Here is a 17,301-nt window from a genome sequence, read left to right on the forward strand (position 1 = left end):
ACTGAGCTAGTGGCCTAGCGCTGGTCCTTCGCTATTTGCGTCGCTGTCCAGATGTCGTCACCGTTAGCGCCTGAAGCTGGAGGACAGAGGAGGCCTTCCGGTTGTCGGTGCCGGTCTTGTGTCTTGGAATTCGCTAAAGTAAGTGCGTTTAACGGGCATAAGGCAGGCTTTAGAGTGTGTGCTGTGCCCTGTTACTGCGATACCAACGTTCTCTATGCTCCCGCCGTAGCGAGGGTGTGGGAAAAGGACAATCCTTTCGTCTCTCCTCGCCTGGCTTCAGGCTGGGCCTTGACTTGAGACCTGGGCGCGGTTTACAGCCTTTCTGGACCAGAGCCTGTGTTTGTCGTTTTTGGTGGTGACGCTAGATTTTCAGACGTAGAGGAGTAGAACAGATTTCCTGTTCTTTGCGCCTGTACTCTGACTCCTAGAATTATGCACCTTGTCCCGTTGTTGTGTTGAATTTATAGCCCAGCACAGGCGGTAGTATGAAATATAAGGCTTGACAACATAGAAGGGGGGGAAAAAGCGTAGGATTTCATAAATATTCTCCCTACCGGACGATTTAGGAAGACAAATGGAAGCACAAGCTTTAATATAGCATAAACAGATTGGACTTTGGGACCCTAGAGATGTAACTTTGAATTCTAATTGTTTCTGTACCTTCCAAACTATGTAACTTTGGGCAATTTCCTCCACTGCTTTTGAAGTTCACTTCTTTTTCACTAATTTAGGGATAACAATTACCACCTCATAAGATTTTTGAAGTAATTAAGTGAAGATAAAAATTTCCTTTAAATCCAGGTGAAGGGGGATGGACTCAAGTTCGGAAGAGAAAATCAAAATTATGTTCAATAAGTAGATGTTTCCTGGGAGTTACTTTCCCCTTCTGGAATGTATACCTTAATTGATTCATTAAGCAAATAATTCTTGACGACTTCTCCTCATTTAGTTCTTGAGTTCTGGGGTGCTAAACTTTGCTTGAAGTGATTTCGTTTTAAAAAACATATATATACCAGGAAATATCCTCCTAATCTTCATCAAGTCTGGTGGGAGTTGGTAGGATATTTGAAAGGTAGGATGATCATCCTTTGAAAAATCCTGCCTTGCTCGGTTTTGCATGAGTCCAGCTTCTTGCTACCTGTAAAATTTGTTTTTTAACACTGTCTTCTCTTTTTTTGTTTTTCTTCTTGGGTATGTAGAATCCTTTACACTAAAAGTGAACAGCAGAATAGTACCAGTATTACACTACCAAGCAAGGGAAGAGTGACTTTTAAAAGGTGGAAAAAAATAAAATAAAATAACATCTTATTTTGATTTTTAAGGAGTTTTTCTTACCTACGAAACCAAAAATTAACCATAAAAAGAAAAACAAAAACCTGACCCAGACTACACCAGGAACTGCTCTGCAGCATTGTAAATTTGTCCTTTATGACCAAAAAGAAAGTAGTCAATAACAAACCCGTTATTTTGATTTAATGAAAAAGACTATGTGCTTCCTTAATTTTAAATTTCAAGAAGTCTCATAGCTACAAATGGGTAAAGTCAAATTTTCAGGAGTTACTTTTAATGTTAACTCAGTAACCATCTAGTACTCGGCCACCACGGAAACTTGTATTCATTAAAAAAAAAAGAAACTTTAAGCCTCTGTGAAATCTTCAATCCTGAGGAGCATTATTTCCTTCATTTTCCTTCATGAAGGGAGACTTGCACTCCTCCAATTTGCAGAGGGTTTATTAAATCATGACACAATCAAATATTACTGTTTCGAGCTAATTCAAAGGTTTATTTTTCAACAATTGTAACTAAGCCTACTTTGAGCCATTTGTTTTTAGAAACAAAATGATCTCCCTGAATGCACATAAAATGACTGCTTGGAATAAATCTTATGTTTTAATTTCTTTGTATTTTGATTATTTTTAACAAAAGCGAAGATCACAACAGCTTTTGCAGGGTCACTAATGAGACTTCAGTCAGTTTGTCTCGACAATAATACTTATTAAGCTCTATGCCAGGCTTAATGCTATTAATACCTGTATTTTTGATCTTTTATTTAACAGTCACCCATATTGCAGATAAAGAAACTAAGGCTAAAAGGGGTTAAACTTGCCCGAGGTCACAAGTTTTTATAAGTGGCATGGTCAGGTGTTTCATCCTAGATCTGTTGTCAGGACCATTCTTAACCTCTATAACTTGTGTTTAAAAAAAAAAAGTTTCTGTCTCGTCAACTTCGACTCGACTCTGACTCATGGAAACCCCATGTGTGTCAGAGTAGAACTGCTCAGTTTCAGTGGCAGATTTTTTGGAAGTAGATTGTCAGGCTTTTCTTCCGAGGCACCTCTGGGTGGTCTCAAACCTCCAACCTTTCAGTTAGCAGCCAAGTGTGTAATGCTTACACCACCCTGGGACTCCATGACTTGTGTAGTGGGTTTTATTTCATAATTTTCAACTTTCTTTGATCCCGAGAACCATTTTAAGGGACACTTCAATTGTGTTTTTAAGGAGATTTATTAGAGAAAAATCTTTTATCTTTTATAGGAAGCAACAGTCTACCTTTGAGGGGGAGATGAATTGCCCAGATATCAAATTTTACAGTAGGTCCCTCCTCACAATGAATTCTTTAGTTAAACATTTTTAAAAATAACCTTAATATGTAATTTCCCTATTCATTGTGCTTCCTCTTGGAGTTAAATAGTTCATTAATAATGTTTAATTACAATATTACATTGAAACATTAGTTCATTTTGTGTAAGAGAAGCATATCCTGTTTAATGGCAAAATTCTGAAAAAATTCACATGGCCATATACTTTAGGTAAACTTCAGTATATATTAACAGACATATGTAAAAATGTGACTAGTACATATCAACAGTACACAGTATATTGTACCTATGTAGCAAGTACAGATAGAACAAGTGATGGTGAAAAATACTACCTCATGCAATCAGGAAAATTACATGTTTTATCTTAATTTAAGGAGCCCTGGTAGCACAGTGGAAACCCTGGTGGCGTAGTGGTTAAGAGTTCGGCTGCTAACCAGAAGGTTGGCAGTTTGAATCCACCAGGTGCTCCTTCGAAACCCTATGGGGCAGTTCTACTCTGTCCTATAGGGTCGCTATGACTTGGAATGGACTCAACAGCAACAGGTTTGGTTTTGATTTTATCTTAATTTTATGGGGGCTGCAAAAGATAATCAACTTGAATTGAACTACTTTATGAAATAGTTATATTAGTGTGAATTAGCTCATTAGGTCGATTGTATTAAGAAGAATGCGTTAAAAAAAAATTTTTTTTTCAACGCTGACATTTAAGCCAAAGTATTTGCTTTTTTAAAAAATGGACTTGATGATATTATTAAAACAATATGAAATGGTTGAGTGTATCACGTGTAGGATCTGGAGACTGCTGCTACCTGTGTAACTGAATTTGTCTAGCTGTTTGTTATATTCATTCTATTTATGTAATGGAACGTTTAACTCTTCTAGCTTCTTTGCTGAAGGAGCCCTGGTAGTGCAATGGTTAAGTGCTCAGCTGCTAACCAGACGGTCAGCAGTTTGAACCCACCAGCAGTTCCACAGAATAAAAAATCTGGCAATCTGCTTTCGTAAAGATTACAGCATAGGAAACCCTATGGGCAGGGCTTCGAACCGATTCTTCCCAGTTCAGTCGTGGCCAAGGAAGCGAAACTGGAACAGACCCAAATTTTAAAAAATTTGGGTGAACTGGAATGATAACCAGAATGGGAAAAATTATGGGTCAAAGCCGTGCTAGAAACCTAATTTCCCTCTTAGAAAACAAGGGCAGCATACGTGTTGCATAGGCAACCACATCTCTTGCCTGTGGAATTTTGAGCAGAGTTGGAAACAGCGGTGCTCTGTTCAAAGATGGCGGCCAACCCCAGCTGCTTTGCATGTGTATCGCTTTCCACAGTCCTGCCAATAATCCAATCTCATGCATCAGGCTCGTGAAACAGCTCACTATGCCTCTTCCAAGTCCCCCATTCCAGAGCATTGACCCATAATTCTTCCCATTCCAGTTATCGTCCTGGATCACCCAAATTGTAAAAATTTGGGTCTGTTCCAGTTTAACTTCGTTGGCCCTGACTGAACCAGTTTGAACTTGTTTGAAGCCCTGCCTATGAGGCAGTTCTGTTCTGTCCTATAGGGTCACTATGAGTTGAAATTGACTGGAAGACATACTACAACAACAACAGCTTCTTTGTTAAATGAAAAAGAAAGTGAAGAAAAAAAAATATGTTGAGCCTGAGAATTACATCAGCCAAAGAATGCTATCCCATCTCATAACGGAAAGTAAGACTATTATCAAAGTTAGATAGAGTAGCTTGACTATCATTAAAATAAATCATTTTTGAACATAGCTGTATTACTCTTATAATCATTGTTACTTGTTAGATTTTTTTCAAGCTGAAAGATACAATTGATGAAATGGATTTATTGAACGACACCTGTGAGAAATTGTAATATATAAAAGTGGCAATAGTTTGTGCCTATTTTTTAAGTACATTTGTTTAAAAGGTAGAATAAAAGCAAAGTGAATTTGCTTTGTGAACATTTCTAGGAAGTTTCTGTATAAAGTACCAGTTAGCCTATTTTGAATCAATATTATGTTTTAACACTCGTTTTTGACTGGAATTGTTGGACTTAACATATATTGCTTATTAAATCATTATTTAGTTGAACATTTTTACATTCTCACTTATTACTTGAATAATATTTTCTTTCTATGTTTGTCCCTTATTCTATCAACAGTACGTTGTTTTAAATTATCAGAATTGAGAGCAAATTATCCAGGAAACAGGCTTTTTATATTTTAAATATTCAACCTTAAAGGTATTTCCTACACATTTCTTTAAAAATTTCAATTTGCAATTTCACATTAGTTCTCCATTCAGGCATATAACTGACAAAACATCTTATACTATTTTCATGAGGGCAGTATATGTTTTGCATTTTTATTCATAGTTTCAAATGTGGCTTTGAATTTTTTGAGTTTTTTATTGGATTCGTTCATGGCATTTTTTTCCAATGAAGAGTGCATTTTCTTTTGGATTATGCACTTACTTGTATGTTCTTTGTCAGTTCTCTCTGCTTGAAAAATTGACTTTTCTCTTCATGCTTTTGAATCATGAAGCAGTGAGCTTGCTCCAGGAGGTTTAACATTTGAGTCAAATACTGAGTCATATTTCTACTTTGAATACAAAAGAACTTTAGTCTACTAACTTTAGGGACATCTCATTTTCATTTTCTTCTACTAAAAAGATACTTTTACATACTAGTGTTTTTCACTCTCATAAATGAAAGTGAAGGAACCTAGTAAAGAAGATTTTATACCTTAAGTGCTTTAGTGTTTTATTTTTGTTTATTTTCTTCCCATTGGAAAAAAGAAGCTGAAACGGGGTGGTTATAAAGTAATCTTGCTTATCCCATTAAAAATAAAAATCATAATGGTTTTGAGATTTGTTTATTGGTTGTTTCTGAGATTAGCTGCAAATCTCTCCTGTCATTCCCAGTTGTTCTTACTCCTAATTTTTAATAGCTAGTGTAGTTTTCTTACTCTTTTTTCCTAAGATTAATGTTTTCTGTGAACTTAAAGTCTTAATTTTAGTATTTCATGGGTTTTATGAATATTTTTACATTAGTAAAAGTAGCATGAAGATAAAATTAGTGTACCAAACCCTAGGATATGCCTTATAATATCATTTTATCTTTAATTGTGCTAACACATTAAAAAACGGTAATCGAGTAAATGTTTAAAAATCAGTTTTAATCAAAACTCACTATTAGTTTTAAAAATTTACTTTATATCACACTCCATTCCAACAATTTTGTTCAGGTGGATTCAGCTTACAACTTCATTTTTTCAGTACTTTAAAAAAAGAGAGACATAAAATGTTTATAATTGGCAAATATTGTTCTGTGTGGACAAAGCTCCCCTGCAGTTTTATTAGGACACCATATGGTCCTTGAGACTGTCTTTAATCTCAACTTAAGTTGCTAAGGGAGAAAAATATGAACAATTTGCAATTTATTGATAATTATAATCAATAGATTGTTAGTTGAGCATTTGATACTTAAATTTTGAGATGGAATATTTATACTTTGAATTGCAGTTAAGATAAATGCTAGTTTATCTTAACACTTTCCAGACTGCCCCAGTTTTTTTTCCTACTTGAGCCCCCCCCCCCATCCTTTAAAATACTGCAGTTAAACATTTTAAATAATTTGAAAGGTATCTTGGGGGTGTTGAAGCACAAGTGAACATTTAAATCCTTCGTCCCTGCAATGCAAATCTGTGAACCCAGCCGTGTTCGTTGTTCAAGAGATACATTTTGTACTTAGCACTAAATTTATCTGCTGTTAATACAGCTTTGAGTGTTTTTGTTTTTAGAGGTACTGACCTTTTTGGTTTTCGTTTAACCACACCATCTCATAGAAGTGTTACCTCCCCTCCACCTCCTCCCTCTTTAAAAAAAATTTACTTGATTATTGTCTCAAAGTGCTTTAGACCTCAAGTGAGTTAATCATGGCTTGAAACTAACTGCAGTTCATAGTTTCAAGTGACAGAGGTAACAATTGCTAGCCTTCCTAGAATGAGTTTTCCATGGAAACATTTGTGTTTTATCAAAAAAAAGAATGCATAGCCATCATCTATCTATGCATGCTATTGGTAACATGCTACTTAAGGGTAGAAATGACTAAGAAATTTGAAGTATGCTCACATTGGTGTCATGTTTTCATTGCCGTGAGCTCTTAAAGGAGAAAGAGCATCTAGCAGTAGTATAATTCACATGTTTACTACCACTTAACAGTTTACAAAGTATTAGTAATTAATTTACATCTAATTTAATTTTAAGGAGCCCTGGTGGTGCAGTGGTTAAGAGTTTGGCTGCTAACCGAAAGGTCAGCAGTTCAAATCCACCAGCTGCTTCTTGGAAACCCTATGGGGCAGTTCTACGCTGTCCTGTGGGGTCTCTATGAGTCGGAATTGACTCGACGGCAGTGGGTGGTTTTGGTGGCGCAATGGTTAAGTGATTGGCTGCTAAACAAAAAGTGGGCAATTTGAACCCACCCAGTGACTCCGTGGGAGAAAGGCCTGCCAACCTACTCCCGTAAAGATTGTTGTTGTTAGATGCCTTCTAGTTGGTTCTGACTCATAGCGAGCTTATGTACAACAGAAAGAAACACTGCCCACTTCTGGAAACCCTATGGGGCAGTTCTAACTCTCACATGGGTTGCCATGAGTCATAATCAACTCAGCAGCACCTAACAATTTAATTTTGACAATAATGCTATGCCAAAAGACAAAATTATTATTGTCATGTTTAATCCAGTGAAAAGATGGGGAAATTGGGTGTTGGATGCTGACGTTCTCATAATGATATATACCATTTACTGGGTGTCTTATGTGCTGGGCACTGTGCTAGGTGCTTGATATCCATAATGTTTCTAATCTTAGAAACTTGAAAAGGTAGGTGCCATTATCCCTACTTTTTCATAAAGGAACTGAGGTTCACATAGCTGATTAGAGGTAGCACCCATTACAGTAGTTGAAAACATGCATAGAGGAATGGAATAGGGGGTAAAAAGGGAGGCCTATACCTTTTTTTTAGACATACGTAGTTTGAATATTTCACACTAAGCATTTATTTACACCTACTCCTCACTAGTCGACTATCTCATTATCTGACATTTTGCATTTACAACAATAGTAAAAAAACCTACTTTCTGAGTACTTTGCACATTAACGACAGTAGGTCTGGCAGTAACAAACACTGACGTGTGAGGAGAGTAATGCTAGCTGTGATGGTTAAGGTTGTGTGTCAGCTTAGCTGGGCCATGATCCTCAGTGGTTTGGCAGTTATGTAACGATGTAATTTGGCAGTTATGTAATGATACAAGGAGCCCTGGTGGCGCAGTGGTTAAAGTGATTGACTGCTAACCGTAAAGTCGGCAGTTTGAAACCGCCACCAGCTCTGCGGGAGAAAGATGTGGCAGTCTACTTCTGTGGAGATTTACAGCCTTAGAAACCCTGTGGGGTCGCTATGAGTCAGAATCAACTTGATGGCTGTGGGTTGGTTTGGTTTATGGTAATGATGTAGTCATCCTCCATTTTGTGATCTGTTGTGGTCATCCTCCATTTTTGCGTAACGCCGATTTTGCATAATGACCTGGTTTGGAACCTAACCATGTCAGGATAAGTGTGGAGTGGGTGTGTTACTTTACAATAAAAAATAAAGTCACAGAAAACCTATGTTAAAGTATAGAATCTAAGATAAGAATCTCACTATTTAACTCTTCTGATTCCTATCTTTCATGTGAATGATGAAGTAGAATTAGTCCAGGATATTAATGTAAAATAGAATAATGGTATAAAATGGAGCTCATTTCATTTCAAAATGAAAGGCGTTTTATCAAATAATAGAGAACCTAAGATTCATCATTCCCATTTTACAAGTTTAATTTGTTTTGGATTTATTACAACAAGAAATAGTAGGAAAAAATACCAGCACAGTGGTAATATGGGCTTTAGAGCCAGATACCCCATTTTGGTTTTTAATCCCAGACTGCCCCACCATTACTTGCTCTTATAACCTTAAAAAAGTTGCTTAACTTTTCTAAGCCTTTGTTTGTAGAGTAGGGATAATAATAGTAGCTAATATTTATCTTCTTAAGCAATTGTGCTAGTGTTCTCACTTCATCCTCACAACAATCTAGTGAAGTGGGCATTACTATTATCCCCATTTTTCAGATGATAAAATTGAAGCATAAAGTAATGGGTCAAAGGTCACAAGACTATCTAATTGATGGTAGAACCCATTCAGTTTAATTCTATGGCCAGCATTCTCAACCTCTCTAGCACCTCTTAAGTGTTGCGAGGATTAAATGTGATTTATAAAAGCATTCAGTTAATGTAGATACACGTTTCTGATTTGAGTACATGTTCATTTTTTCTAGTTTTATTTATGACTCTGAAAATAATTTTATAAAGAGAAAGTTAATTTTACAACATAGAAAAAAGTTAAAGCTGAAATGGTACAATTGGCTAATTCCTTGATTAAGAAAAACTAATATTAAAATGCTTTAGACTATTAGAGTAAACATAACTACTGGATTTTTTCTACTTTTTTTTTAAAAAAAGATGTGAAACATTCACTCAAATGGCCTTTTCTCAGTTGAGACTGCAAAATAATCATTATATAGCATCGAGGGTAGTATTGAATACTCGCCTCTGATGTTCCCAGCTAAATGTTTTTGTTGCCCCATTCAACTCAAAAAGCCAAACAAATCGGTACAAATAAATTGACTGATTTTCAAAGTGATACATATGTACTATATAGCTAAGAATATTGTGCATGTGAATATAGGCAACAGTATCTGAATGCTCAAGCTACTACTTTTTTCCTCTATGTTAATTACAAGAACAAAACTTTGAAAAAGAAACTTTGTCTTTCCTACCCCTTCCACTTTGTTGTTGTTGTTAGCTGCCATCTAGTCGCACTCGTGGTGACCCCATGCACAGTGGAACAAAATACTGCCTGGTTCTGCACCATCCGTCCTTATGATCAATCATTTGCAGGTGATATGTTGAGGTTTTCACTGGCTGAGTTTTGGAAGACCTTTCTTCTTAGTCTGGAAGCTCAATTGAATCCTGTTCAGTATCATAACAACATGCAAGCCTCTAGTAAGAGATGGCTGCTGTGCATGAGGTGCATTGGCTGGAAATCCAACCAGGTCTCCCACATGGAAGGCGAGAATTCTACCGCTAAACCACCACTGTACCTTACCTAGTGGGTTCTTAATCTTTTTAGTTATTAATCTTTTTTAGATTTAGGTTTAAGAATCTAATGAAAGCTAGAGAATTTCCCCCGAAAAATGCACATGGGCACCTATAGATTTTTGCCTACAATTTCAAGGTGTTATACAGATCTTTTGGTGTCTAGTTAAAAGTAGGTATAGAATTATTGCTATAGATAGACAATATAGATTAAACAATACAAAATAAATACTTGAAAATAAACCTTAAGTAGACTGTTTTTTCTGTCCTGGTGTGTGTGTGTGTGTCCCATGTGTCCTAATGCTAACTCATCTTCATTTAGATTGGGGCAGAAGAACAGGTGGACATGAGACTTAAATTTTTAATTAACACATAGGAAATTAAAACAGATCTGCTGATAGATGTTTTAAAAGCTATACATTTGTAAGCAGCAATTTATTTTCTAAGTTTTTTTTATTGCTCCCCCTGGGTATAGAGGAAAAAAATAGTAGTCAAGTACTTTTGAGAGTTCACCTCAAACAAATTTCCCTGTAAATATAACAAACACATTGCTGTCTTCATTCACCAGGCATTTCATATGTGCATGTTGTTGTTGTTATACCTTTGAATGGGCCACTGACTCTTGGTGACCCCATGTGCAACAGGATCGGACCATTGTGTTCCATATGGTTTTCATTGGCTGATTTTTCAGAAGTAGATCCCCAGGCCTTTCTTCTTTGTCTGCTTAGTCTGGAAGCTCCGCTGAAATCTGTTCAGCATAATAGCAACACTCAAGCCTCCACTAAGGGGTGGTGGCTGAGCTTGAGGTACATTGGCCAGGAAACAAACCTTGGTCTCCCATATGGAAGGCAAGTATTCTACCACTGAACCACCACTGCCCCCTTGTGTGCATACCTGGTTGTATACTTTAGTAATAGTCTTACAGAGTTGAGATTACATGAGGCATTTGTAAAGTTTCTGTTGCATAGGTGATATTCAGTAAATTTTTGTCAAAACGCCGACTTTTTTTCAGTATAATGTTGTTGGGTATCAGAAACACAAAAATTAATGCATTACTTTCCCTGTTCTCAAAAAGTTGGTTTACAGGGGGAAAAGTTGTTTAACAACTAATTTGATAAAAGCTTGTTGCTTGTGTAGATTTGCAAAATTGTATCAACTGGCAGGACTCCACCATCTTTTCCGTAAGTGTGAATAAAGGTGGCCAAAAAGCAAGGTTACTTGCCTTATCCAAGGGAGAACTTGGTGTCCATTAGGTAGAGGGATTGTATATACCTATGCATATTCTATCTTTTGTTTGAAGGATTTCCATCTAAATATGTGAGAGCTTTTAGAAGCTTGAGACTGGAAAGAACTAAATCTTGTTCCTTATAAGACTGAGAGGATTGATATGACTTTTGAGGATTTGTGTGAAGCATTATTTTCTAATATTCTCTGACAGACTTCACTGTGAATATCAAGCACCAGTTTAGATTCTTCTTAATATTAGTCCTTATAATCTAAGAGTAACTAGGATCAATACGACGCTGTGGATCTCTAAAGTACTGTGGAGAGCCTATCAGCTATTTTCTGTATTTCAAAAAAGTCTGAAAGAAATCATTTGTTTTCTCATAATATGACTATGTAGGCCAAAATGACAGGTAGGGTTTTTACCCCCTCTGGATTAGAAATAGTATTAACATTTAGTAACACTGATAATATTTACCATTCAAGATATAATGCCCCAAGATGAGCTAAATGATCCATCCCTGTGCCCTTTCACTATTTTCCACATTATATTGACAAGAACTCTTTATAAGTCCCTCTCTGAATTATAACCTGGAAATCATTCATTCAACAAACAGTGCTCTTCTTACTGTTTCTTGAAAACTCTAAACTTGTTCTTACATTCGAAGCTTTTCTAATTTGCTATTTTCTCTGGAATCCTCTTCCCCTAGAAATTCAAATGATTTTCAATTCAAATTCGTTCATTTCCCTTCTCAGCTCATATAACACCTTCTCCCCTGTGTTCTAACCTGTTTTATTTTTGTCACAGCACACGACTCCCTTACATCTTTGTGTTTGTTTATTGAAGTTTGCCATACTAGACCTAAAATTTGATGAAATCAGGAACATTGCTTATCTTTTTACTGTTGTATTCCTAGCGGCTAAGAAAATCCCCGGAGCATGTTGTTGTGTGTCGTTGAGCCAATTCCGACTCACAGTGGCCCTATAGAATAGAGTAGAACTGTCCCTTAGGTTCCCAAGGCTGCAGTGTTTATGGAAGCAGATGGCCATCTCTTTCTCCCTGGAATTGGCCGGTGGGTTTAAACCTCCAACCTTTCAATTAGCAGCCAAGCACTTAACCACAGTGCCACCAGGACTCCTTCCTTGGAGCATAGTAGGTACATAATATTTGAAGAATTTGTGAGGTTTTTGAGTGCCTTTTATGATACCAAAACCAAAAACCAAACCTGTTGTCGATTTCAACTCACAGCGACCCTATAGAACAGAGTACAACTGCCCCATAGGTTTCCAAGAAGTGACTGGTGGATTCGAACTGCTGACCTTTTCAGTTAGCAGCCTGAGCTCTTAACCACTGCACCACCAGGGCTCTTGCCTCTTATGATACTAAAGATATAATGAATAAGACAGGCATGAGCCCTTCCCTAGTGTTACTTGCCTTTTTTTTTTTTTTTTTTTTTTAATTGTACTTCAGGTGAAGGCTTACAGAACAAATAGTATCTCTCTGTTTATATCACCCAGCTGTTCTTGCACACTGACGTCCTAATTTTTTTTTTTTTTTTTTTTCATTGAACACCATATAGTGCTTGGCAAAACCGAAAAACCAAAGCCATTGCCATAGAGTCGATTCTTACTCATGGGAGTTAAGAATCACAAAGCCGCATGTGTATCAGAGTGGAGCTGTGGTCCATTGGGTTTTCAGTTGTTAATTTTTCAGAAGTAGAGCTCCAGGCCTTTCTTGCAAGGCACCTCTTGGTGGACTTGATTAGCACCCAAGCTTGTTAACTGTTTGCACCACTCAGGGTCTCCCAGGAACATAGTAGGCATGCCTATAAACATCAAACTGTTAAGAATCTGTGATTGTCAGTTACATATGTCTGATTTCAAAATGAGAAAATAAATTACCTGATATTCTTTATAGTCACAGATACACATTTATGACTGGCAGGCAACTACTTGTAACTTGTAATTTTGCTGAGGCTCTCATTCAGTCAGCCCCATCCCTCTTCTGTATTGGAGCTAACAGAAGTCGCTTAGCTAATAAGTTGTTCGTTGCCATTGAGTCTGTTCCAACTCTTCTCTATAGAGAAGAACTGTTGCTTTGAGTTTCCAAGGCTGTGACCTTTTAGAAGCAGATTACCAAGTTTGTCTTCCGAGGTGCCTCTGGGTAGGTTTGAACTGCCAATCTTTCAACTAGTAGCTGACCGTTTGCACAACCTAGCCAATTGGCTCCACATTCAAATCTCAGTAACCATTTGCTTTAATCCCTCAAAAATTGCACTGTTTACTGTATTATGCCATAGAGGTATTCATTTACAGACATTCAACAAGGCCTCAGGTTTTAGCCTCCAAAAATATACACCAAAAAAAATTTTAAAAAAAACTGTCACTGTCTAGTTGATTCTGACTCATAGTGACCCTATAGGACAGTGTAGAACTGCCCCATAGGGTTTCCAAGGAGCAGCTGGTGGATTCAAACTGCCAGTCTTGGTTAGCAGCTGAACACTTAACCCACTGTACCCAATAATATATAGGGTGAAGTAAATTATTTAGCAAGTTATCTTAGAATAAATGACTGTCATTAAGGCCTATTTGTGCAATGTGTTCAGTACATTCATTGGGCACTGACTGTGTGACATTGTGCTAGGTTCTGGACTGACCCAGAAAGCTCATGGTTTTGTGAGGGATACGTATCAATATAACATATGTATCCCCTATTATCCAGCAGAGAAGAGGAAGCCCTAACTACATGGTAGCATGTACTCTACCTGAGAATGGTGGCAATGAGGGAAAGCACCACGGGAGATATCAGTTGGATAAAATGGAGGTTTTGGTAACTTGTATGCACAATGAAATAAAAGATTTTTGTCCTGCTGGACAACAGCCAAGTCGTTGGATAACACTGGGTGAAGGTGTGGGAATAGTTCATTCAGGTGAGGTTGAATAGGCAAGGATCTATTTTTTATAGTCAAAAGTTTCAAAATTGTTTTAAGCAAGAATATACATGAAAAGCAAATCTTTCTCTAGAAAGTTCAGATCATACACTTTAATGTACTCGTTAGGTGCTTTCTAGTCGGTGCCGACTCATAGCAACCCTGCTCAGTCCTGCACCATCCTCACAATCGTGCTGTTTGAGCCCATTGTTGAGGACACTGTGTCAGTCCGTCTCCTCGAGGTCTTCCTCTTTTTCGCTGACCTTCCCGTTTACAAAGCATGATGTCCTTTTCCAGGGTACTGTAAAATGTGCTTTTTTAAAGCTATTGTGAAATAAAAATAACTTGTATCTTTTCCGAAGGCGTTAGTGAAAAGCAAATTGGTTACAAATTTAATGTTACCAAAATCTATGTAAAGTGTCAGGACATTTTATAGTGGTGTGGGGGAAAAAAAAGAGGGGGAGGGAATGACGCCGTTCACAAAACCGCTGTGCCCCTCGCGTTTCAGTGGCTGCAGGCGAGGCCAACTGGGCCTGCGCGGGGCGGAGCCGGCGGTGACGCGCTCGTGCGCCGCAAGGCTTTCTGGGGAGCTCGGGCCCGCTAGTGAGGTGGTTGTAGGCTAGGTGGGGGCGGCCGTTTGTTTTCTCGCTGTCTCGAGCTCGCGCTCTGTCTTCCCCTCCCAGCGAGCGGCGGGGCGGAGAAATACGGTGGTGGCGGCGGCTGCAGTGGTTGTGGCGGTTGTAGCAACGGACACTTCTCTGTTTTCCTCTCCCACGAACCGGTTCCTCTTCCCTTTCCCTCTCACTGTTTGTTGTGTGTTTGATGTGTTAAAGCAGGAACGAGAACGCGAGCAGCGCCATGAGCAACACCACCGTCGTCCCCAGCACGGCGGGCCCGGGCCCCAGCGGCGGGCCTGGTGGCGGAGGTGGCGGCAGCGGAGGCGGCGGCACCGAGGTAATCCAGGTGACTAATGTCTCCCCGAGCGCTAGCTCTGAGCAGATGCGGACCCTCTTCGGTTTCCTAGGCAAGATCGACGAATTGCGCCTCTTCCCGCCAGAGTGAGTATCTCTCACCATCACCGTTTTTGCTAACGTCTCTCCAGCCTGGGCCTAACCCAGACCATTTGCCTGCAGGCCCTTGTCTCTGCCTCCCCAGCGCCAGGCTACCTTTTCGTTTAGTTATGAAATAAATCTGCGCCGTAGGCCTACAGATAATTTTAAAAAACAGCGACGGCTTTGGGGAGAAGGAGACACTGGCTCTTGATGTCAGGAATTTTTTTTTTTTTTCCTCTTGAAATTGTGTCGACGTGGTCGTTTTGCTCTGGGCACGTAAAGCCAGACACACTGCACTTTTTGTATTTTGTATATAGGCTTAATGCGTTTAGAAAAAAATTAAGTGTTCTTTTCCTTCTTCGAAAGAAAAGTAACAAAATTATCCATCCCTGTGTCAATTTAGTGTTTAACTTTGTAGGCGGTGGTTCACTTGTTGCTAAATATTGTTTTCAGTGATTCTGTCCCACGGAATACAATTCAGAGATCATTCTCTTTTTGACAGGCTAATTCCATGAATCTGAATGCTTAATATTTATAATGACAAAAATAGTTTATAGCTGAAACATGGATTTTTCTTTTGTTTAAATAATGTGCAGATTTATGCTATTTCACGATTGTTCTTGAGAGGGAGTTTTATAGAATGTTAAATTCGGAGCTAGAGTGTGTGGTTTTGGTTTTTATCCTTTCACATTCATCTTAAAATTTTTTATTGTAAAATTATTAAATGAGTGGATTTTCGAGAAAAAAAGAAGCTATGAAGTAAAAAAATAAGGTGTAGTAAGTTTACTGAAATAAAATACTAATGTGTTCTTTGGGGCGACTTTTGGTGAAAATTCTCAGTAGTTACTATGAGTAAGTTCCAATTAGATGGCAACTGGTTGCCCACTGTATGTTGGGAGTTTTATGATGTCACTTAAGTGTAGGAAAGAGGAAATTGGAATCCTCAAGGAATCCACTGTTGTTGGTAGATGTAATGATCTTATTAGTCTGTTTTGCTAAAAGTTGGTCAGAAGGAGATATTTAATAAACATCTAGCATATTTTATTATTTTCACTTAAAATGCTTTAAAATGATTATTAATGTTTTCAAATTGGTACGTTGTCTTTAGTTTTTAAGGAAATACACACTAGGAGAGCAGTTTCAGATATTTGCATCTGGTGTTGAGTTCTGGTAACAGTAGCTATGTTTTTATTTTGAACAGAAATATGATTTGCTTTGGTAATAAAGGACAAATAGCCTGCATAATATGAACGTAAAGAAATAGATGTTTTGCTGTTCAGTTTTCTCACTTAAAAGTTACCCTTTATTAAGTTGTTATAAAATTAATACACAGTAAAGTAGCAGAAAATGAGAGCAAGTCAGTGACATTTGATAATTGTAATCGTTTTATTACCCTAGGTGTTTGAGATTAATTTATGACATAATTCTTTCTAATCCCACAGATTATTAAGAATTTTACTATAGTTGCTGACTTTAAAATGCTTTCTTTATTTTCTGAAGATACTCTTTATGATACATTTATAAAGAGATGACAGAGAGGTGTTGACAGATTGCTGATTTATCTTTTACCTAATGCATCAGCAGTATCTGAAGAGTTATGATGGATCAGAGTCTGGCTTTTAGCTATGTGGTCAGTTCCATCATAACCAGGATATCTGATGTGCACTGGAGAACTGTTCATCCATATACATGATGTGCAATTAAGAGGACGTCTTTCCCTGCTTTGGGAGGAGATAAATATCGTCACATACTTCGCTCTTTGGCTTCTTGATCTGTGTTCCCACATACAGATCATTTTCTCTTCTGAAAATGTAACAAGTTACAATATAGTGAATGTTACAGTACCTTTAGTGGCCTTCTAGTTTTGAGCAGTATTTAGTTAGATGGCCACTTTGTTCATTTAATGTCTATTTTTATTGGTTTAAATAGCAGTAGCTAGTCTGACCTACACAATTTGGGAATATTGTGATTATTCCCTTATTGATGATTTCTATAAACTCACTAGTTTTCAGCATTAGTTCGCCAGGAAAAATGTACCACGGACCCCTAGTGTTCAAAAAAGGTTCATCATTCCAAAAATATTACTGTCTTACTCATACAGTAAGATTTGAATGGTTTGGGTTGCATAAAATTCTATTTTAAACACATTTACTGCCTGAATTCTCCCCCGCCCCACCCCAAAAGCGTTCTTATCCATCTGGAACTTTTTTTTTTCCCCTAGATAACTGCATGACCTACTTCCTTTTGCTGCTCAGATGTCACCTTAATCACAGAAGCCTTCCCTGACTACCATGTATAAAAAT

At 37.7% G+C, this 17,301-nt stretch overlaps 1 protein-coding gene across 13 annotated transcripts in view; it reads left to right on the forward strand.

The window, feature by feature from the left end:
- The first annotated feature begins 71 nt into the window (after nucleotides 1–71).
- The window catches only part of SRSF11 (serine and arginine rich splicing factor 11), a 46,036-nt gene continuing 28,806 nt past the window's right edge, over nucleotides 72–17,301 (forward strand). For 4 of the 13 annotated variants that reach the window (XM_023731029.1, XM_023731030.1, XM_023731033.1 and 1 more), the window contains exon 1: nucleotides 14,519–15,004. Coding sequence is in view for 7 of the 13 variants with exons in the window: in XM_023731024.1 (XP_023586792.1) it covers nucleotides 14,805–15,004 (200 nt within the window). In the remaining 6 variants the exon portion in view is untranslated. Of the gene's footprint in view, nucleotides 139–14,518; nucleotides 15,005–17,301 lie in introns of those variants that run through there. The other 9 variants (XM_023731024.1, XM_023731006.1, XM_023731015.1 and 6 more) reach the window with 6 other exon arrangements.

This window comes from Trichechus manatus, unplaced genomic scaffold (assembly GCF_000243295.1).
Source record: "Trichechus manatus latirostris isolate Lorelei unplaced genomic scaffold, TriManLat1.0 scaffold00003, whole genome shotgun sequence".
NCBI lineage: Eukaryota > Metazoa > Chordata > Mammalia > Sirenia > Trichechidae > Trichechus > Trichechus manatus.